Consider the following 24884-nt stretch of genomic DNA (forward strand, 5'->3'; position numbering starts at 1 on the left):
CTCCAAAGTTGGCAACGTTGGCGGCGACTTAACTGGAGGCTGAGATAATTGATTTGAAAACATCGCACATAAAAGTTTTAATTAAAGACGCCCCCGCAACCTTCACATCGCATCAAAACTTTATGCAAATACGTTTTCTCCGTCACGAGGACTGTGAACCGCTGCCAGAGTTCCACATTTTTGGCTGCACCTTTTTCGGGCACGGTAATTTCCAACAAAGCTCTTTAGCGCTATTAATAATGCACTCAAAGGTTGTCTTCACCGCTATTTAATTTTTTTTAAATATAAATCTGAATTATTTACGAACCATGATCAGGGAACGACGTATGACGCAAAACAACCACGTTGCGCGCGTATCTTCACGTGCGCAGCTTCAACATAAAAAGTGTGGCTTCCAAACCAAAAGCGAATAGAAATGACCTACTACGTTTTTGTTTTTTTTTCCAAATTTGATATTCATCTTCTGGAACATGCCCATCATGCACTGCGTGGCCCATATCTGCCAATTCATTTTAATTAACGGAAAGACGGCGGGAACTCGGACACTCATACCAGCAGGCTTGCAAATCGTCTCTACTAAATATGCAGAAATCAAATAGAATATTGATTAGGAAATGTGCCGCACACACACACATACACACACACACACACACACACACACACACACACACACGCACGGACGCACAGTGCCAGAGAGGCAGACGGCAGAAAGGTCAAGGGACGTGTAAGGAGTCGTTTAAAGGACACAAGTGGTGTGATTAATTCAACATATACAAGAGTGATTAAAAATGGTGTGATTCACTTGTGCAAACGGCCAGAGGAAACGTGTTTCCTCAAGTAACACTGAGAGGGAATCCACATGTTTTCCATGTGGAGCTCTCGTGCGCGCGCGCTTGCGCGAACACACACACGCACACTACTGTGTTTAAGGACACGGGTCGTCTGATTTATGGAATAGAGCTTTCAAAAGTGGATAGCACGTTTTGGGTCAGTAAAAAGGTAACTGGCAGTGGAAAATTGCTTTTAAGGATTATTGAAAAACTTGTTTATTAAAAAAAAGTGTAGAAATGATAAACTACTTCAGTAATGACTGCCGCAATATGTGTGATGGTAGCACCTGATTAGTGAGTAATGAAAATCTTACATCAGGCATGGAAAAGGTTGTTGAAAAAAAAAACAACTGGTGGGTGAAGCTAAGGTATAAATGTTCCACCTAATATGGAACATTTCCTAAAACTGTAGGGGAAAAAATGCTTTTGTTTGTTGTACAATCTCATTTTAAAAGGCACGATCTACATTTTGTCAAATCTGCAAGATACAAAAGAAAGAGCTGGGGAAAAATAAAAGGTCATTTAATATGACCTTTATTGTGATCCTTTATTAGATTTATGCCAAATAATTTAAACAATACAAATATGTGTGATGCATCACATCACAACAATCATTGATCTATTACTTACTAAAAAATCTTATCATTTGGAAATTATAATGATTATTTTGCCAACATGCTTTCAAAGTGAAGGTGAACCAGATCCTAGACTTTCTGTTTTCCATTAAAATCGTTTTTTTCCACTGTGCATACTTAATACAGAATTTATTTATGTCATTTTTGAAAATCAACTTGATTTATATTTTAGCATAACCTACAATATATGCGTTACAAGGCCTGTAAAACAGTAAACGTGTCCTATCACTCACTCACATACATACATATTTCTTAACTCCAGCAATAGATTAACCAACATTACTGTAGTTATGGAAAATTTAAAAAAAGACAAAATGATGACCACATGCATAATGTCATGTAATTAATGAATTATATTCATGCAGTTAATGTAATGCCAGATATTCATTTAACATCATTAAAATAAAAGGTTTTTAAATTACTAAAGAAAAACGCCGTTCTTCAAATATCTTATCATCGCACCCTAAACGCACCACATGCCCACGCGTGCAAGCAAAACGCATTCTCACGACTAATAATGACATGACCGCGAATACGTCCTGAGTGGAGGGGGGGGGGGCGCTTATGAGGGCGTCCACCGTGACCATGAAAGCACCACGACAGCGCCAACTCGCCCTTGGCCGTGAACGAGAGCGTGTGTGCGGCTCATCTCCCACTTCCTCGGTCCGTGAACGCAACAAGTCGGTTAAACCTGTCAGTATGGTTTCAAGTGTACTTGCGTTCACTTTAATTAGGGTCAAACCCGAACACTTGCACACTAATCTACTATACTGCACTGTACTTCGTGATAGGTTTATAAAAGATAAAGTGGGAGAAGCGCCATTTTCTCTTTCCATAGCGTAGCGCTGCACTGGAACGTCAAATGCAATAGCGCAGTTAAAAAAAAAAAAAAAGAAGTGCTGGATCTTAGGTTGAAAAGTGGCACGGGCAATAGTGGAGGAAATTCCGTGGAGAAGAAGGCGGAAAAAAAAGCGGCAGCTCGCACGTACACTGCAACCGGCGTACAGCCTCGGGCAAGCACACAAGACCGGAAAACGGGACAAGCCAGAAAGCGATTAAAATATTTTTTTCCCCTTTTTTGCTAAAGAATAATATAAAAGTGCGTACCTGTGTCAAGCAGTAAGGGGAATACATGGTTGAGAGTCTACAGGTGGCGGTCGGAGCGGTCGCGAGTCAACGTGGATGGAGGAGGTTCGCTGCGGTGCCGCATTGCAAAGGCTGGCCGAGGCTCGGTACTGTAGCTCGGTGCAGGCTCTAACCCCGCCTCGCTCACTGTGCCGCGGAGCTCAGCACCAACTTTTAGGGGAAACTTTTTTCTCTGCTCTGCCTCCCTCCCTCCCTCGCTGATGCCCTCCCCCCTCACTCTCACTCCCCTCCCCTCCCCTCCCCATGCAAAACTGTACTCTACTGTACGTCGACTGTTTTTTATTAGAACTTTGAAAACTCACGACCTTTTCTTCTGCAGAACTTAACCGAATGGAAAGGCGGGTGGTTAATGAAACACGCAAGCTTCCATTATGCAAAAATAAAAAGATGAAGAAAAACGAATCATTATAGCAATGCAAATAATTACAAGATTTGATTTTATTTTTTTTGCTCCCTCTCCAATGCAATCAATAAGACCCATGCCCAAACATGTCATTTCTTTTCCTGCATGTTATCATCCTGTCAGACACCCCTTGATGACTTCGAAATATCCCAATAACAATTTAACAAACAACTGAGTGGTATTTTAGTTAACAAGCCCTCCAAAAGTGTCCATTTATCATTTTCAACAGCGTTTGTACCCATCTGTTGGCAGGTGAGTCACTATCCCAGAATTACAGCAGTTCTTCCACTTTTTACACAAAGTGCCACCACAAAAACAAAAAAAAACATTTCCAACATTATAATGATGTCAATATATGCACGAAAACACATCCGTGACAAACCCAATGTTTTCATAGCTAAATTGCCTTTTTTTTTTTAAAAGTGTGTTAAGTTCTTGATACCGAATGTTGGCCATATTGGTGGATTGTTTGTAAGCTAATGTTGAGTTTGTCCGTGCAAAGGTTGTTCAAGTGCATCTCGTTAGACAAACATCACGTGTTCAAGGAAAAGCTTGACTTTTTTTTGTGTCAGTCTGTACTACATTTGACATTCAAAAGCATGACTAGAAAAGAACAACTATGTCAAGTGACTGCAATTTCTCTTCCATCCTTGCTTACCCTCAATAGGGTGGGATAGTGCATCCTTTTGGAGAAATGAGGTACATGCATCTTACACACGTTTACATTCACACTTATGGCCAATTTAGTGCCCACTGACCTGAACATGCATGTTTTGAGAGGAAGCTGGAGTTAGCACAAACTCCACACAGGAGATAAAATCATGAGAACTGTGAGGCAACCACCAGACCACTTTGCTACTCCAAAAATTCCAACTAAATAGGAGTATGTTGTAGTTTATGACAGTTAATATATGTCTTTGGTACAATCAAGGGCCGAATTTTGGGGAAAAAAAAAAAAAAACTCACTATTGCAATCTTGATTTAATATGTGACTTGTTTTTCAAGGTTCCCTTTCCATGTATTCTAAGATTTAATTGTTCAGCCAAAGCAGAATCTACATGAATAAGATAAATTTCAATTTTCTGGTGCCAAAAAGATTGAGTGTAAAATGAAGGCAAGGGGGCATAAGGCGCATCCTTGAGGTACTCCTTTGACATTTGTTATTAAAGTTAATACAGTGAGTTTTAATATAAATTACACTTTGTTTTCTTCAAAGTGCAAATTTCTTCTTGGTGAATGTGTCTTTGTAAAGTAAACTATCGTTTAGCACTGGACCTGGTACACTTAATTCTAGACAATGTTGACTCGCTTAACGTGTAACTGCAATGAGACAACAGCAACCGGTTTTGAATTTACAGTAGCAGGAAACGGCTGGCTCCAACGCTAACCAAAATTTGCGTTGAATTGACTTTTACAACGTGGATTTGAGGAGCCACGCTAACGTCGCCTGTTAGTTATAAATGACACCACATCATATTTAGAATGTAAAAAAAAAAAAAAAATCTATTCCTACAGACCTCCTGGCATGCTTTGAAGAAACCAACAACGTTTTACTGCAAAATGCACATTTGCTTTCTGGATGCTTGTAATTTATAACCGCCTCCTTTTTCTTTTTTTTTTTCATTTCTTTTTTCCAACAATGTCTAGCTCCTTTTGCAGCGTGCTGTGCATAATAGCCACTACATATGCGGACAGTTGATACCTGAACTTGGACCGAGCGGTCCAAAGCTGCTTCAATGTGACTCCCATTGTATGCAAGTGATACTCTCTGGTTCTAATCAGCCTCGGCTTTATCCTCACCCGCTCCCTGCTCCTCGGACTAATCAAACTCATATATGCAGGCAGAGTGCCTGCAATTACACATAAGCCCCCTGCCTCCCGAGTGTGTGTGCGCGGGAACATTGTGTAGTGTGTGTGTGTATGTGTGTGTAAATGCAGGCTATAGGGTGCGGTTTCGGGAGGTTGAAGTAACCCCGGTGCTTCAATGCCAAGTTTTTAAAGTGAGGGGTGTGTGTGTGTGGGGGGGGGGGGGGGTGTATAGAGCTTTACGAGACCTCAGCCTATGTGGGATACTTACCGCAGCGTGTGCGCACACATGCATGAACACACACATGCATTCTTTCGTCTTGCGCTCAAAGATACTACATAGGCAAGCAAGAGTGGAAAGAAAAATGGGGGAAAGAGTGAAAAAGGTGAAGGGGGCCGAGTGTATTTCTTTCCATTAGTCGCTCCTCATTCCAAACCACACCCCAGCAAGGCACAGCTCCAAACCCCAAAAGCTGTCGCACACCCTCTTCTCTTTCTCCTTTTCTCTCCTACTTTCGGCTTTTCACTCTTCATCGGCGGCATTTAGTTAAAGGTTCAGCCCAGAGTAAAATGTCTTTGAGCCCAGGTCCGGAACATCATAAGGTATAGTATCTCAACAATTTAAATTCAAGTATTTTGTTAGAGTAAGCAGTTGTATCAACTTTCAATAGATATATACATAAAAAAAAACACGCAAATATTATGAGGTAAAATTGATATCATTCTGAAATTCTATTAGGATCAACAGCATCTATATTTATTGTCTAGGCTGCTTGTGTGCTGCTGTTTTGGTTAGCAACAACAGTTTTAAGTGGTCTCAGCAGTTTACAATGAACTGAGACGATTACAAGAACTGTTTATTTTGTCTAATGCAAAAGAGAAGCATTTTGGTTTGGAATTTGATCTTAATTTTGTATTTTTTACATTTACATTGTGCTATTGCCACAAAAAATCTTGGTGTGTTTCAACTACAAGGCCTGTAAAAATGTTCTGATGCTAATATTTGAGGGAGCCATTTTGTCTTTGACCCCTTTGGATTTGAGATGCTGCATCTCAAAGGTCTTAAGTGCAGGACTACTAAATAGAATAATTCACATATTATAGTGTGCACTAATATCAGCAACATGAAACGTTATTTTTCTACTCTGTATATAAAGTACAACTCTTCATAGCCTGAACATTCTTAACCGCCGATTGCCAATCCGCGTAAAGCTGCCCGGACTGAACGATTTGATTGGCTGAGTCTCATCACATGGTGGGGGTTTGCAGAGCCCACGGTTGGTGGGCAGTCTCTTCATTGTGTGCATTTACTACTAATCAATGACCAGAAAAAAATTGGCCTTCAAAATGATTTAATACTGATGTGGATTAGGTCAGTTTGGAAAGGTGTCACGGTCCAGTTCCCAACCATGACGCGCTCGATTCTACATGGCTCTTCTACTGTGTCTGACTTCAGCAGGCCTCTTTGTGTGTAGCTGGAGTCGAGCCGAGACGCCCATCTCAGTATTCAACACCACGCAGGCGCTCCGGCAGCCAAATCACAAACTATAGCAACCGCAGGCGGAGTTACCAAACACCAGAACTCAGGTTTGCATCTAAAAAAAACTCCATGTTTCCCATCTTGACCGCCACGCTGAAGAAAAGCCCCCCCTCCCTGGAGCTCTGGCGGTTTCCGAGACTGTGTTTGCCACACGAGGAAAAACCACATGGTGTGACAACACTCGAGCGTGTTGTGGTCTCCCGTTGACACGCGCCGCTGGCCGCGCATTTTATGTTTACCATCTCCTGTGGTTACGCTGTACGTTAAAAGCCAAGGCTGATATCGCCATTAGCGGGCCAAACGTGTGAGACGGCTTGTTGTGGCTCCGTTTCAAATGCTGTTTATGTCAGCGTACCAGTCATGGACGTACACTACATATGCAGTCAGACTGGCCATTATGGCTAACAAGCATCTCGTACGCAGGAGACGTTATGGGTCTGTTTGCAATCTCAGTGTGTGTGTGTGTGCGTCTGTGTGTGTGTGAGCAATGTGGCGGGCCTGCTGCTTTTTAAGTGTGTACCGTGTGTAATGGCAGCTCACGTTTTTTAGTCCGGCTGCTTTGGATTATATCACGTTTTTTGTTTATATACAACAGGATGTGTACATCTTCATGAAGCACGTCCTGCAGTTATGACCATAAATGTATGAAGTAGTATCAAGGCCATAATGAAAAATGAATTATGATGGGGGGAAATTACTATTATGAGCAATTTAGTAAGCAAATGTCAAAAATCCTACAAAGGTAATTAGAACAATTTGAAGGCAAAGCCAGTGATTTATATTGTGGGATATACTTAAAATGTGCTGAAAACACTTGTAAAATTATTTCACAATACTTTATGGTGCTTTCGCTGGGAACACGTTTAGTCCCATTAAAAATGAAAACACACCTAAGCAAATCCGTACTACAGAGCATAAGTGATACGTGGAGGAAAAAAATGAAATGTACAGCAGAAAAGTCGCAATTTTAAGGTGCATTCATGCATGCCAAGGAATTCGTAATGCATCATTTTATGGCTTACAGGATGAGACTTTTGGACGAAAATGACACCGGCAGTATGCAACGTGCAACACAACGTTATAGAACTCAAATGGAACGCTTGGTTCCAATTTTCATGCAAAAAAAAGAAAATCATACTAACATATAACATTTGAAATTGAAGCCAGTGGTAATGTAAAATTGCCCCAATCAGTTACAGAAAATTCATCTAAATTTCTGTGAAAAGATGCATCGTGCTAAATGTGTTAAATATGTTGCCCCAAAAAAAATGCAACCACAGTGAGTCAAGGTAGAGTAGATCATTTTTATCCACTCGGCTTGTTTGTATGGCCAGAAAATGAATCCCTTGTGTATGCGGTTCATTCGATTTTGTGCGTGTGGGCGTTTCTGTGTGTGTGAGTGTGTTTGTGTATATATACCCTGTATGTATCAGACACAAGGAAACATTCAGGCACGCCTGGGCCTCTGACAGGATCGTCGTTCACCAGGTAAGCGTCGGTAGCCTGCAAAACAGAGAAAAAAAAAAAGATGAAATAGTCGTTCTCAAAATTGGTGATGTGCATTGGTGAGGGGCAGAAAAATAGATTAAAAATTGTCAGAGCCAAAAAAAAAATTGACAGATGAGAAAAATGCAGATCATTTTGTCTTGAGAAATCTGGTTAGGCAGTTAATAATCCTGACAACCTTTAAAATTAAGGTTGTAATTTTTTGAATTGGATTCATGCTCACGCAGGCATGAGGTGATTTATTTCAGTGATATTTTATATGTTATTGTTGGTAGTATGCTATTAACGTGTATGCTATATCAATCTAGCTTTTGGGAGGAAGTAAAATATCTCCTTTGTGTCAAAAAAAAAAAAAGTGTGGAAACATCACTTCAAATTTACATTGTCATTCGAAAACGACGTCTTTGCAAATGTTTCTTTTCTAAACAGAGCAACGCTTGAGCGTCTCAATCCACCCCAGTGTGTAAGTACAGCTCTGTATACATACATGTATGCATTCAGCAAGCTTCATTTGTATTCTAATTCAAGCAGGCCCAGCAAGACAGAGTTCTGGCAGAGCCCGGCGCTGTGAAATGGGCTCTCCTCGCAGTCGGTGCCGCTGATTGGATCAAGCTATCCCGGCTCCGCTTAACCGAAGGGAGCCCAAATCCCACAGCCGCCGCGGCGTTCTACGAAATCCTATTTCATTTCACAACTTTAACGGATAAAAAAAAAAGCAAACAGGAGTTCTTGTGCCAGCCGGGGACCCCGTGACACATTTATTCAGCGACGACACCGACCCACGGACATTGTTTAAATGGCTACATACAAAAAAAAAATAATCACCTGCGCATATTTACATACACATGCCGGCACGCATGCACACGAGCGTCCACGTGCAGACGCACAGACACAAACCCCATAATAAGAGCCAGACGCTGGCAAACCGCACAGCCGCGAGTTGTGGCGAAAACAAAGGCTATTCATATCCTTCGCAATGAGAGGCCTTTGCCCCCCCCTCCCTCTACCCTTGCTGTTTTATTACAGATAATCTGCACTCACAAACCTTCCATTTTTTGGCAATTGTCTGATTTTCTAATCATCTTTATTAGTGCATAAACATTGCTTACAGGGGGAAACACACTGCCCATTGTTCAGACTGGATGGCGGGATCGAGGCCCGCTGATAAGAAGCGACCGCGTCGCGCCGTATTATACGACGTCGTCCTCTGCCAGGCCACATGGCATTCGATTGGACGGACAGATTTGTGGCACCTGTGCAAGGAGAAGTCGCCAGCCAACCGGAGAACGGAAAATCAGGTGTGCGATGCGGCTTCTCCGATTGGCTCGTATTGGCCGGAGACAAGGTCAGGTGCGACGTCAAGCCTCACCCGATTGGCCGACACGGAGTCCAAAAGTGACGACGACGGAGTGGTTGCCATTGGCTCCCGCGGCCCATTTTGATGATTAATACGTGTGGTAGGAGGGTGGCAGTGGGACAACTGGCTCAGTTGGGAATGTGCAAGGCAACATCCATTTCCAAAGGCAATATAAGGACAAATGTTTTTGGACTCCATTGCTATGACAATAAAATAATCAATCAGGGGTTGGTTTCCTTAGTCCCCCCTGAATCTTTTTTTTTTTTTAATCTTAAAACATTTTTACAGCAAATCATAAGGGACGGGTGGATTTGCTTCGTAATGGCTGAAAATCCGCTGCTAGACCATCCTAAAAAATAACTTTACAGTTTTACTCCACTTCCTCAACAAGTGAACTCAACTCACTTTTACAGCAACAAGCAATTTGGCAGATAGTGAATGAGTCTTCAAAATTGAGGTTTTTAGCTCTATATTGCCACAGATAGTTTAAGTTTACTGGATAACACATATAAAGTGACTTAAGGATTGTGTATTTAAACCGACCAAATGGCTTTGTCTTAAATGAAAGTCTGCTCAATTGAACCCACAATGCAAAAAAAAAACACCTTAGATGGAATAATGAAATTTACATGAATGTCACTGTGAGCTAAAACCTTTTAAGCAACGGATTATTTCAATACAAATGGAGGAGCAACACATGTGGACAGACAATATAACAATACTCACAATTAAGGAAATTCAAATTAACATCACAATGAAGTAGAAAGCAATTTTCAAATCGCAATTAGATTATTTTTCAAAACCGATCAGCCGCACTCCGGCCATAAATTATTCATCCATTGAAAAAAAATACGAATTATTCCATCACATTATTAGCTGTTGTTACCGTTATCTATCTGCACGTATACATTATACTGCCTCCTAGTGGCCAAGGTGCACATATCATAAAGAGCTTTATTAAAGTTAGCTTAATCATGCTGCACAAACCATTTGAATTTTTACATTTTTTGTCAATTCTATTATTACTCTATGTTTTATAAAGTACAATAGAGAAGAGGGCTATTGGGATAAACACATTCTTTTTTTTTTCTTTCTTTTTCACAAGACCAATTAAACTTGGAAATCCCCACTGTTTACAAATAAGCCATGAACTGTGATAGAGCAGCAAAACACACCATTCATGGAAACAGTATCGCGAAGACCTATATCAGATTTGATCTATATTGTGCAAAAACAACCAACATCACTGGAAGCATTGAGAAAACAACAACTTGATACTTTTAGCTTTACTTCAGAATCGGGATGATCATCGTACTCAACTAGCTAGCCCCCAATTGATTGTATAAATGATCACAATAACAATGAGAAGGCAAAGTATTGGGAACATAATTGAAGTCAGCAGGCCCTTGGAGAACTAAAATGACCCCTGACAGAAGAGATTCCACACGCCTGATACAGACTACATTAGAATGGAACATCATGTAATCGAAGTGAAAACACAATAGATGTCTTGCATTCATTTCCTATTAAGCAAGAGGCACTCAGCCATTCTAATGCTCTTTTAAGTCATTCGCCAGAGAAACAGGTGTTGATCCCATTGTGGAACAGTGAATAACATGAAACTAATAAATGGGCTAAGCTCGCTACCTGCCACTTGGGAGGCCCGAACATACTGACTCCCCTTTGTAGTAAAAAAAAAAATAAAAAAAAAATGCAGTGCCTCAAACGCTCCCTCCCGCAGTGCTGTATGAATTATAAATTGTACTATATATACATATAACATATGCCCGGCCCATATGGCCAGCCCTGAGCAGAAAAATCTCAAAGCCCTCCTTAATTAACATTTTAGAGGGAAGATTCGGAGGCGGGAGATTGAGTCAGTGACCTATTTGGAGTCCGCCATCATCACCCCATGCAAATGTGTTAATTGAGACACATTTTCCCCACTCAAGAAATATGCATGAGGATGCGATTTGGATTTTGTTTTCAACTTTTTGTTTGTCTCATCCATCTGATGGATTGTTTTGTAAAAGTATAACAAAAAAAGCGCTTTGTATTTTACGTCCTCTTTGTCACTCCTGTACAGTATTATTCCGTACCGTCAGGCCAAATTCTTTGGAGGTGAGGCAAGTGTGTTTTTATTAGCTTGATTTGTTAGCCATGAGCATAAATTGTCCATGTTGAAGGTCAGGTTGAAAAAAAAAAAGAAGGGGACAATGGAAGATTGGTCGCCTGCACACAAACGCACACACAAAGTAAGTCCAGCTAAGCTGCAAAAGATGGCTACCTCTTCAAAAGACACCGGACGGCCAGGTAGGCGGGCGTCACCGGCGATCTGTTCCGCCGAGTGCGAGGGGGATGTATGAAAGGCAGACGCGGACGCCGTGTGAGCGCCTGCCAAAGCTACCTCGGGGAGATATGTTGGAAAAATGCTACTTTTCACACCGACGTCTCGAGAGGAGGATGAGCGGGGGTGAGAAAGAAGATGAGAATCGGATGGGGTTCCTTTAAAAACTGAGGGTGAGTAGATGAATGAGTGGGCCTTAATGATTTCACTCCACTTGAGGGTGAAGGAGGTCACAAGTACAGCCAAGCTTGTTCTTACAGCATAGTTAGTGGAATTAGTAGTAAATGTACTTTGAGCTAACCCAATTATATTTAGGGCTGCAAAAAACGATTATTTTAATAGTCGATTAATCTGTCAATTATTTAGTTCATGAATCGATGGATCCATTTTAATTTCTGTCCCTTTAGTCTCAAACAGGAGACTTGTTCAAATTGACTGTGCACAAATATATGAATCTTTATGGAGGAATCTGATTGCTTTGAGAAAAAAAACAAGCACATTCCAAAATTAAAATATTTAAAATAAAAAATGTGCCTACCAAAACTAATAAATGAAACAAGTGGGAATTTGCATTCCTTAATGTAATTTTTGTGAAATTTCTGTAATAATTATACCAGCAAATGAGATGTTCATAGCATTTTTTGAGACTTTTTTGTGCTAAATATATTTTAGTATCACTTTCCAGGCATAACAGCATTTTCATAAACTTTTTGGGACAAAAAATATGTATTTAATTAAAAAATATAATGAATAATTAATGTGACAGCTCTGCCTATTTTGTCATTGAATTCCAAATGAATCCTAAATCAGAGTGATTTTTTCATTTTTATTTTGAACTATCAGAACGTGACTGTTCTGCCTTTTGTCAGAAAAAAAAAGAAAAGTCTTCAAAATTAGACAACATTAGTTTAATACAAATTAAAACGTACCAAAAGTACACCTGGTATCGGTTACTTAGTATCGGTTTCGGTGACTATTCATCAGTAGAATTCTCTTACTGGTAGCTGTCTGAAAAAAAAAGAAAGATATCGACAATCCCTACTTAGTGCTATACTATCTGGCCTGCGTCCGTGCTTTCCCTGCAGGAGTGCTAAATGAGGACACTGGCAACACAACAAAGTTAAATTCTAGCGTGCTATTAAGTAGGTGGGGGCACAGGTACCTGAGCTGATCCTGAAAGTCAAGCAGATAACATTCTAGGAGGGAAACAAGTTTGCACACATTGTGACACACCTGAACATCAGCTCAGGTTGGCACGCCGCCTGTAAACTATCATGATCTTGCTCGACAGGCTCGTCCGTAACTGCTGCCTTTAGATAATGGCGTGCCAATTGTAACACGGAAGGTTCCAGGCCGCAACATTTTTTGCTGCCACGCTGCTTGCACTCCACACCACCTCTGTACACCAGATAAACTCGAGTTCCACTGGCCTTACTTCCCAGTGTGGCCTTAGCCAGGAACTTCACACGGGCCAAACCACACATTTTTGAGGCAAAATGTAGCACGGTCATGAAAAAAGTTGGATTGTTATGCCAAAATGTAACGTTGACGTGACAAAATATCCCATTTTTCAAACATGGCGCCCTCAATAAAATGTATTAATGTTGCATTTTTAATAGACAATATCGATCAAAATGGATTATTTTTACATTTGTTTTCCGGAAAAGTGTTTTATTGCAAAATGTGGCGCTTTTGTCACGTAATATAGCTCTGTCATGATAAGCATTTCAAGGGCGGGGGGATCCCAATTCCGTAAATGGCAGAGACATTTTTGGATAACCCATTGTTTGGTTGATTCATTAAAAAAAACATAGAATGAATGAAATAATTACATTTTTGGTCCCTTAACCCAGCAACAATGATATCAACTACAGAATATGAAATGTATGTATGTATGTAAAATATACGTAACACAATAAGTGACGCAACTGTACAACTATGCAAAACATGGTCCCCAGCCAATCACAGGGCACAAATAGACTGACAACCATTCACACTCACTGGAAAATTTAGATCACTTAACTTGCCCACCATAAATGTTTCTGGAATGTATGAGGAAACCGGAATACCCAGAAAATACCTACGCAGCCACGGGGAGAACATGCAAACTCCAGACAGAATCAAACCCGCAACCTCTGCAGTGTGAAGCAGACGTGCTAACCAGTCGACCACCTAATCTTCACTAGCCCCACTTTCCCAACGTGACGATATCAAGGCATTTTCCAACTCTTCACTCCTGGTCTACAAACGCTTTTAACAAAGAGGTCTGGACTGGTACAATCCTCCCTTTGTGTCATTAAAGGTGTTTTTTGCGGTTATCCTTTTTTTTTGCCACGTTAAGAACAAAGGGCAGGAAACAAGGAGTTGCATTACAGCGCACATAGCATGACTGAAGAAATCAACACATTGTATGAAATAGCTCACTCGGTCATATCTTATCTGAAATAACACGCCTTTTAATCCCATGGAATAATGAAGGTGGTGTCCCAGCCCCGCCCCCTTTAACAAGATGATGATGATGATGATGTTCTGCTATGCAACACCATCTTGGCACAAAATGGATTTGATACTGAAATTAAACATGGGAGTTAGTTATCATCCTGTCTCGCCTCTGGAAAGATTTTGATTGCTTTGACTGCTGAATCTTTAAATACTTGACTTCAGTTCATAACACAAAGATGAAAAATCTCAAAGAATCTATAATCTATGTATATGTAGTTGTATGTATGGCAACAGGTAGATTCTTGGGTTAATTTGACCGTCTGCCATCCAGTGGTGGGGCATTTAATTGTCCTGTGTGTCACTATATGTCGCTGTCATAGAAAGATTGCTGATGAATTCCAATTAAAAAAAAATAATAATTTGTGGCTCCCTGGTTGGAATATGAAGAAACTGCAGGTTGAACTCGAATGAATTTGAGATGAGGCCTTTAATAAAGGTCCTTTATATTCGTAATCTCAACAGCTATTTTTTGTGTTTCGCTCTGTTGAACATGACAATTACAAACGCAAGTCATTACCGTCATTCATTGGATCGTATTGGTATTAAATGATCCTATGAATTTTGAACTGCCCAATGCAAATGACACATATCCCAAATTTTGATGCTTTATTATTTTTTATTTTTGTCATTTATTTTATTTTTCATTCTTTCATAAGCCCAAAAATATATTCCAGTGGCATGCTTTTGAATGCAGTGCCTATGACCCCCATGTGACAGACAGAGACATTTTCAATGATCAAATTCTCATTATCTTTTATTTTCTCAGGTTTGATCTTCCGGCATTTGCGGGTTGCTGCAGGAAAAAAAAAATTTCATTCGAGACAAGGTTTGCCTAATTTCCATAGTTCGACATTGGTGCTTTCACATCCTCTTTGGGGCTATTAAAACACTTGTTCAGGGGGGTTACAAAGACTCTCTGTGTGCCTGCCTCACCTCCCCGCCCCCTGCATGCTAGTCTGCAGCGTGTCGTCAAGTACACAAATGAAGTGCTCAGTGGTACAGATAAAAAAAAAAAAAAAAAAAAAACGGATAACTTGATAATGATACCTCAGATCTTCAATCTGCATCTCTTTTACAGCTCTCTCTAAACAGATCAGCTATATCAAAAAATGGCAATCTCATTTTCAATCATCACTTCCTTATCATTTTAGACAGGGTGAGAAACCTGCAGCCCGCGGGCCACAAACAGCCTGTTAAATCAGTTCATCTGGCCTGCTCTGCAGTTCTTTTAACACACACTTAAAAAAACAGTATTTTAGAATTGATAATAAACATTAATCTAATTGTTGGATTTTTTCCTCCAATTTAATGTGGAGGCACTTGGATAATTTCTCAAAAGTGAAATGCTTGATCTAAACACACACAGATACACACTCAGGTGTGTGCACAGGCCTGCATCCAAATTGCTAAAAAGCTCAAACGCAGCCAAACAACGTTTAGTTGAACGTTCACTCTCTCTTTCACACACACATCCACGCACGGACACACACACACACACACGTGTGTCCACGTAGCCAACAAAGGCAAACTATTGAGTTACACAGCACGTACCATTATAGCGCAGGGAGATCTGCCAACACTCTCAATGCCCCATTTTCCTTAAAAAGTTCAGCTTCCAAAAAAAAAAAAAAAAAAAAAGTGAGAGAGGGAGTTAGACTTGCTCTCTTTGGATGTTGCCGGAAACCTCCACACATAGACACACACACACACAATAATCAGAGACTCGCAAAAAAAGTGAGTCCACTCCGCGAGAATGCAGCAAAAAAAAGACGACCGAGAGGGGGGGGAAAAAAATCTTTTCGAAGGTTTTCAACACCGCTCGGCCATGCTGCAAGACGTCCGCGCCAAAAGTGTCGTCGTACGTGCCGGCCAAAGTTGTGCAGACTGCTCCGCTTCTGCTCCTCGCACGCAAAAAGTGGAAAATACAAATGGGACGGGATGCACAGTAAGTCGGTGTGCCTTTGTGCTCTGTCTGACTACTTACACAAAAAAAACAAAATATTAATAAGTGAAGTGTTGGCCGCTTCGCGCGTAGTGCGCCCGATCTGTTTAGACTCGCACCTCGCTCTCTCTCTTTCTCTTTCCCACTCTGTCTCTCTCTCTCTCTTTCTCTCTCCCCGCGCGTGTATGTGCGTGGATCCCAACGCGCAGTTGCACGTCGACTGGGGTGGGGGGGGGGGGGGGGGGCACCCTTGTTTCCTCACCGCCTCCCCCTTAAAGATGAAAGAGCTGTTGCAGAATTGATGCATTAAAAAAAAAAAATGAAGATCGGTGCGTAATATTGTCAACAACAACCAGCATCCACAAAAGTAGCGCAACGCAAACACACACACGCACACGCACATTTTGCGTGAACCACACTCAAGCCACAAAGTGGTTATTTACTGTGAAGCGAAGGTAAGGAGGAGGGGTGAATTATTAATAAACGCCGTGCGGAGTTTGCGGAGCGGGCACGGCGAGCAGCTGCCGGCTTTAGGAGCATTAGGAGCACCGGCGGGGATTAGGCTTCCTCCCGCCCCGCTTGTGAGTCTGTGTGCGAATTGCACGGCTCAGATGTGGCGCAATCAGGAGCCAAGAAAAGTTTGCCCGTCTACAGCAGGAGGTCTCCAAAATTACGGCTTTGGGTGAAACTGATATATGGGTTCACATTGAAATGTTGGCTCTTCCATTGTTTTTGTTTTTTGTCATAAGAGTCGGGCATGATCAATTTAAATTAGCCTTGGGTCCCAGTGAGGAATCTTTCATTTGAATATTTTGCTATAAATCAATTGATATCAACAATATATGTGCACACTACCGATCTTTTTTTTTTTTTTTTTTTTGCAATTCTTATATATGCATGAAAGTCTACAAACTTGGTTTTGACCAAAAACCCCTTCCTCTCCACACTTCAGTACCTGGATAATAGTAAATAATAATAGTACAGGAAAAGGACAATTTTGGTCAGTGTTTCATCCAAATAAATAGATCAAGTTGATTATATTGATAAACACCACATTTAATAAATATTCCTAAATTGTGATTTAAAAAAATGACTTGTCATATATTTTAACACCTCGCCAATCCTTACTTAAATTCTGATTCATGCAAATTGTGCTGTTAAATTCTGATTTGCGCAAATTGTGAATGTGTCGTTATCTGCCTTTCATGCAGACATTCCTGCAATATGACGGCTCCTCAATAATTTACAGATGACCTCCTCTCACATTTGGTCATGTCAATTATTTATTACCCAATCGAATTTGTAATTTTTTTTCCTATATGGCCTCATTTTTATTATTTAACTTTAGGAGTGTGGAAGTGCAGCAAGATGACGTGTGAGGAGGCCTCGTGACGCACACACACGCACACACACACGCACACACACACACGCACAAATACACACACACACACACAAGAATGTTTTATAATGTTTATAAAAAATTTTTTTACACACTTCAGGTTTTTTTCTAGTTTGTTGGCAAAAATCAATAAAACATTTAGGCTACTTTATTTTACAATAAGAGAAACAATAATGCATGGTTTTATTCATTTTATATTGTGTCTCTGATGCGAGACTTTTTCCCTCCAAAATTCAATTGGGATTTTTTTTTCCCAATGTATTAATTTACTGATATTTTAAAGATTAATATTGCTTAGGAGTGCAACTGACTTAATTCATTTGAATTTGTAGATTTATTTACTGGTTTTTGATGTCAATATATCTTTGCCTATTCTCCCCAATTAAAAATTGAGAAGATAAACTAAAACCTGCCCATTAAAATTGCACAATTATTATCATCATCATCATTATTATTATTATCATTATCATTATCATTATCATTATCATTATTATTATCATTATTATTATGATTATTATTATTATGATTATTATTATGCAATTCTTGATGTAGACGTGGAGTGAATGGGAGCTGCGGCAAAGGAAATTGGCCTGTTTGGAGAAGTTCCAGTTTAGTGGCTTGAGGGGCTGTGGGGGGGTACCAAATTGCATCTCTCAAGATTAATTTTAAATAAATATAGGCCTATATGTAATTATGAACTTAATATAATCACATGGCCATTTCCATTCATATCTTGTGTGATATGAGGTCCTTTGGCAGTCTGTCACTGAAGGCCCAAGCTCTTTAATTAATTGAAAAAAAAAAATCTGTTTTCTTTAGAGTCAGTATTAAACATTGCAGGTAATAATCACTGCAATCATATATAATCAATAAGTAAGATCAAATACACGTGTTAAAATCAATTTTCTGTAGCAACCAAATCCTAACAGGATATTTAATTCAATTCAAATTTAAAGATGGAAGAGGTGGAATATATAAATGCTTTCATCAAAAAAATTCTTTTGTTGATTAAAACATAAGACTTTAATCAATAATGCAAAATTGGGGACACACACGCACAATTAATGTGGCTTAAATAATAATGTATGGTGCCTCGCCATGACGCCATATGTTGTTTGTAATTGACCTCGTTTTGCTTATTTCATACATGCTGTTGCTGGGCTTTGTTCAGCAACAATGCTTTCTTGACAAACGAAAACAATTTGAATAATAATTTAAAAATGCCTCTCTCATGCAATTAAAGAAAAAAATTCAAAATGAACAGTCCTGCAATACCTGAAATGAACACAGAGGCCCAATCAGCTTCAGAAAGGCCAAGCCCATGCACACATCCTTGAAGCATTTGGTCACTACATACCAGCACAACTTCTAGAACCTCAAAACACTTATTATCAACACTTTTGCACATATTGAATTTAGTATGTGTTAAAGTATCGAGCCAAGAATGCTAGAGATCACCAGCGACAGGTAATTTAATATGCTTCACATGGGGAGCTCATAAATTGAAACCACCAAGAAAAGTAAGCAAAGCCCTATTCATTGCACAATGATACAAAAAATAAAATCAAATAAGCGGGGTTTAAGTTGAAAGGGTACAAGAATTAGGTGACAAATGATGCTGGAGGAATTTCAAAAGGCAGCGCCATGCTCTCATAACATCAAACACTAAATTAAACAATAGAAAATTAACTCTATCAAAATGAAGCGTTAACTTTAGTGCCGTACGTTTTTATTTAATGTCGTCTTTTTTTATTTTCCATATTCAAGCACAATGTTAATGCATCATGTACAGTGGCTTATAATTAGCAATATTAGAGGCTACTTTTTGGAAATACACTTAGGCCTACTACTTTACTGTATTTTTACAATTTATGTCATTTTTTGAACTGGAACCTGGTGGAAAAAGTTCAAAAAACATATAACCAATCTTACCAGATTTACTTTTTGCAATCGACTCTCCATCACCTCACAAAAAAGAGCAATAAAGGCCATTCGTGGGATATCTTATTTCAAATCAAATCTTCAGTGCTAAAAAGATATATTATCATACCAAAACAGCGTAACTCATCTAGAAAAATAAACTACTAGAAATATTTCAAAATCGGTTTTCGCATTTTGGGCATTCTCATCTGTATGCTAAACAACACACTTGTAAACATTCAAAATGCACAGCTAGCAAAGATAAAAAATGTTCTTTTTTTTAGTCAATCATGAAATTGTGAAAGAGAATTTCAAAATTTTGTCTGCAAGGTCAAAAAAAAAATCATTCAATGTGGCCTTCAAGCTTAATAAAAGCTGAGATGAAAAAAGGAAAGTAGTACATACAACTCACTTTCCTTTCTTTTCTTAAATCTTTTCATATGTTTTTAGTGCTAAAACTAGCTACATTTATGCAAATAATTCCTGAGGGGAACCATGTTAGCATTGGACTATTTTTCCCCGTACATGTAGTGCCTCCCATTAGTCAGTCCAATTCAATAACCATCTATTTCTTCCACTACAGAATCATAACTCTCAGATGTAACAAGGAAAAAAAAAAAAACAGTCCTGAGATATTTGTGCCTCCATTTGCGGAGTGCAGCAAGGCGAACGAGAGGAGGAAACAAACAAGGCCCTTTTTGTTTGAGCGGGCGAGCCAGTTGGGCACAGTGCACAAGTGTTGTCTAGCATCACAAATGTCCAAACGTTGGCCCGCTTGGACCTCCGCACGCTCACCCGCAGCCATGCTAATAGAGCGGCCACAAAGGCCTTGCAGGAAGGAAGTCAAGCGAGGAAATGATTGAGAATTGAAGCAAGTGCGGACGGAAGGGGAATTATTAAAGGGGAGTGATAGAAGGAGGGAAAGAGAAAAAGAGAGAGAGAGAGAGAGAGGGGAGGGGGCTGCTCGCTGCCTCTGGAGGGGTGAGGAATGCTCAACCCTGGCACAGGGGAATAGGATGGAGGGTGCCCTCTTTTCTTTTTTTTTTCTTTCTTTTTTTCCAAGCACACTGCTGCCAACCCATCACATTCCCACTCCACACTCTTGGAGAGGTTAACACTCGGAAGCCATGTAGCAGCGGTTTCCTGCAGGAGGTTGTTCACACACACTCACTCACACACACACTGGGAATGTCCCGAATCAGGATGCTTCTAAAACAAGCTTGGAGAGAACTGTTTGGATTCATTTTTTTTGGAACACTGTATAGTTAAGAACAACATTTTGCAGTCTATATTGTGAGTACATTTCCCCGAGACTCTAATTGAGGCGCAACAATTAATTGAGTTATTTTTGATCGGCGATGAATCGTTTAGATAACTTTGGTATTTAAAATCCTCCCCTTTCAGTTTCTCTACCTGAAGCGTACTGTGAAAGAGTTTTTGAAGGCAAAAGAGTAAAATGGGCATTTACTTGACCGGAATCCAATTGTTTGCTACACAACGACTTTTTTCACAGTACTACAACTTTATCCAGATCCTCATGAAACGGTAATGGGTTCGTCCATGACTCGTATTCCATGGCAATTGTTTTTTATATTATCCTGCTAATGCTTTGACAACAATGAGAATAACTGCTGTTAATAAAAAAGCTAATGAAAGTTTTTGGCCACCTGTTCATGTTTATACAACAGGCCTAAAACAATTTGACATTATGAAGAAGTTGGCAAACAGACACTTGAAGAATTTGAGTATGCTTCACATACTTTTGCTGAAAATGGATTCGCCCAGTAATCATGTATAATTAAATCATGTAACACCAGGAAGCACGCTTCTTCACGATTAAGCGGACACTTTCATCTTTAATTGGGCATTTTAATTTTGACGTATTGCTTCTTACAAAATGATGTCTCGTACAACCTGTTCTGCTTCCTTCTGTGTTATCAAACCAAACAACCAAACATACCTTTCCAAGAAGAAGAATGATTATATATATATATATAAATACACGCACACATATATAGACACACATTCACACACACCTATATGGATTGCCAAATCCAGTTGCATGCCCAACGGGAGTTCAAACTATCAATCAAGGACACACTGTCCCACTTGCTTTTCCAAAATGTGTTTGTGCATCTTTGTGTCCTAAACGGTAAGCAAACATCACCCACCGCTGCGTGGGCCACCTAAACGGGCCTAAACGCTGGCAGCATCCTTAAAGTGTGGAGGCAGCATCAGCACCACTTTGGGCTGGGCGGGGCGGGTCAGTGTCAAAGTTGGGAGGAGTTATTTGAATGGTTGTGGAGGAAAATGAGAGTGTGTGTGTGTGTGTGTGTGTGTGTGTGTGTGTGTGTGTGTTGCCCCAGGAGAAAAGCAGAGTCCTAATCTGTTTTCCTGGCTGTGGTTTAAAGGGAGAGCAAGTCACACTAGAGGCTCTCTCTGATCCACTGCCCCATCCATCCCTCACTTTGTCTCTCTTCTCCATCGCTCCTTTCCTCTGTCTGTTTGTCTGTCTGTCTGTCTATCTGTCGTTCGTCTCTCTGCTTCTCCCGGGCCCCCGTCCCTATGCTCTCTCATCTGTTGTGTTGGCCCGTTCAGGTCTTTGTGTGGCGAAGGCACCCCCCCCCCCCTTCTCCAACTCCCTCCTCATCTCCAGATAGAGCCTAAGAGCTCTGATTCCACTTAATCACTCCGTTTTTTATTAGATTTTCCTCGCAGGGTATTTTGTGTTCCGAGTTGCGTTTATCTATTATGCTGTTTCAGATTTATTGCTTTAGGTGGCAGACTGTGCGGCACGCTACTCGCCAATACGCGACACGACGCTGTGATCTCCCCGCGTCTGCCCCTCTTTATGCCTGTCTGCTTTCATCCTTTCAAAATTAAACGAGCAAACACAACTCGCTCTTCTCGCCACTTTTTTTTTACCCCCCCACACCCCTCCCCAAAGTTTATTTTCTTTTATTGGGATCTGACTTGAGATCTTTATCCTCGTTTATTTAGCATGGCGTATGACGGCAGATAGAAAGCGCCATCGTTTTTCTGGCACCGTCCTCGACACTTGCATCCATCTGTCCTTGAGTTTTGCACACCTCTTTGTTGTACTTTTTCCAGTACATCAACATTCAATTTAAAATAAAAGTAAGCACATTATTAACTACTTTTTAGGCGCTATTTAAGAATTATTCCAAGTTAGTACGTATACTATATCTAATACATATATATTGGACCTTGGAAAAAAAATTGCATATTAGATCATAATTGCAATATGGGGAGGGGGGAAGTAAGAATATTTTCCCAAAAACACAGTCCAGAGACTGAGGATGTGTCTAATATTTTGACTTGCATGTAGCTAAATGGCAAATAAGCACTCCAATAATAAACTTCTCGCTATTTTGTCTCGTAATGGCCGTTTGGTGTATGCCTCTGAGTTACTGCGGCCCACTGTTTATAATATATTGTCATTCATTATTTGGGAGGTGCTGGCGACGCTTAAGGCCAGTGTGAGTCGTCACCTCACCATTTCAAACTGTTCTTGTCATGGTTATTAGGGAAACACAACTCGCGTACACGCCAAGCAGCGCTCCCAAAATGGCGGCGCACCACGCCTGGCGTCCATTTTGTTCCATCGCTGGAATGGAGTTTGGATACGGCATCTGACTTTTTGGACCGGCGTCTGCATTTGAAAATACCTCACTCTGCGTTCCCACCCGCTGTTACCATGCTTCCCTCACCATCTTATTGGTCACCCACAGTGTCGGTCGCCAATCGGAGGTCGGCCCATCAATTTCGAATCCCTCCCTTTTCGTTTTACTACCAGGGGGGCATCCTGCGACGGGGAAATGGGGGAGTAGGAGGAGGGGGCGAGGTGCAGGATGGAAGGGGGGGGGGGTATTTCATGGGTGCTGGCTGTGCCACCAAATCCAGCACCCAACCACAGACAAACAATGAAACAAACATTGAGATTAACGCTTTGCTCACAACTACCAAATTCTTGCCCGAAGATAAAAAATGCTATTACTCCTAATGGGAAGGGGAAAGAAAGAGTGAAACAAAATGGCCCAAATGAATATTCATGACATTGTCCCCTCCCTTCCTGCACCCGCCTTCTCCTCCTGCTGCTCCTCACTTCCTCTCCCCTCCATTGGGTGGCAACACTTGGTCGGGCACATGGTGAGACAGCTGTTGCAGGGCAACTTGGGCATCTGCGGTGCTAAGCAGAGAAGACGACATCATGTGGGTGCATGTGTGTGATGGGGGGGAGGGGTGAGGGGGCTTCAAACTACATCAATGGCTTTGCTACCTTCTACCTCATTTGACCTCTGAGTGTATCCTGGACAGTCTGAAATAGTTGGATTTATAGTCGGAAAGCAACTGAGGGGTTTCTATTTGAGGCACTGCTGTGAATGTTTGAATATAGCACAGCTCAAAGCAGGAAAGTTCGGGTTTGACCTTTAGTTAGTGCAAAATATAGTTTACAGTTAGCGTAATTACCCACAGGGTTTATTTACTTAACGTCCATGTATAAACCTAAATTATTTTGTCAAATCTGACCTTTTTTTTTTTTTAGCCGACTTCGATCAGTTGAAAATAACACTGGTCACATTTTTTTATTTACATTTTTTTTTTTTTAAATGAGAGATGCAAGTTAAGAATTCTAGATGATTTTTTGCTGTTGTTTTGTTTCTCTAGCATTTCAGGTTTTTATAATGATAATATAATAGCAATGATATGTAATATAGTAATGCATTTAATAATATTCATTATTTTAGAGTTGGTTCAGCAACAGGTGGAATTCTTTTCTGAAATGTATTTTTTTTTTTTTTAAATCAGCGCCAACAATACATTTAGAACACAAAAAGCCATCACTGATTGAAATGTGCTAGAACCAGAATTAGAAATTGGTGACTCTTTACAAAAAAGTAAAATATGCAACAAACCTTCAGTTGCCATTTCTCCATTATTATCACAATTATCATTTCCTTTTGTTCCATTATAACTAAACACAAATATAAGGTAATAAAAAGCAGCTGTCTTTGTTTGGGTTCTGAATGCTTGTTCTTTACATATTTCTTTGTGGATTTTCAAATAGGCTGGAAAGTTGTTGGAGGAATAAAAAGGCCTATTGATTTTCGATATTTGGACAGTAACTTTTTTTTTTTTTAATTTGTTCAGAGGAGAAGTGCTACAGAGGCTAAAAGGGAATTTCTACAGTGTTCCCCCATGAGTAAAAAGCAGCCCCCACCCCACCAAGCTATGACGCCATAACAACAACAACAACAACAACAACATAAGGCCGAAGCGCTCCAATCGGCCGGCGCCTTCCACAGCCAAACACTTGCGTACACACCTTAATTCATTCACACACTCCTCCACCCTCTGCATTTTCGGGCATTTTCCCAGGGTTATTATCCCGCGCCAGGTGCCCCAGCCCCCCCGCTCCCATCCATCTCCGCCTCTCCATCCCTTGCCATTTCTGTTCCCCTCAAAGCGCCAGCACAGCCCCACCTCGTGGTGCCAAGGTGGGCAGCCTCTGCCTTGGCTCTGCTGAGGC

The 24884-nt window shown here is 40.5% G+C and overlaps 1 protein-coding gene across 8 annotated transcripts in view; it reads right to left on the reverse strand.

The window, feature by feature from the left end:
* Nucleotides 1-24884, reverse strand: part of LOC147057070 (nuclear factor 1 X-type-like) — a 120108-nt gene that overhangs the window by 80148 nt on the left and 15076 nt on the right. For 6 of the 8 annotated variants that reach the window (XM_085912884.1, XM_085912876.1, XM_085912880.1 and 3 more), the window contains exons 1-2: nt 15624-16148; nt 7780-7863 (exon numbers count right to left, since the gene is read on the reverse strand). In XM_085912884.1, coding sequence (XP_085769010.1) covers nt 7780-7863; nt 15624-15626 — 87 coding nt within the window. In that variant the 5' untranslated portion in view covers nt 15627-16148. Of the gene's footprint in view, nt 1-2572; nt 2733-7779; nt 7864-15623; nt 16149-24884 lie in introns of those variants that run through there. The other 2 variants (XM_085912882.1, XM_085912877.1) reach the window with 2 other exon arrangements.

This window comes from Syngnathus leptorhynchus, chromosome 5 (assembly GCF_054491065.1).
Source record: "Syngnathus leptorhynchus isolate UIUO chromosome 5, UIUO_Slep, whole genome shotgun sequence".
NCBI classification, from domain to species: Eukaryota; Metazoa; Chordata; class Actinopteri; order Syngnathiformes; family Syngnathidae; genus Syngnathus; species Syngnathus leptorhynchus.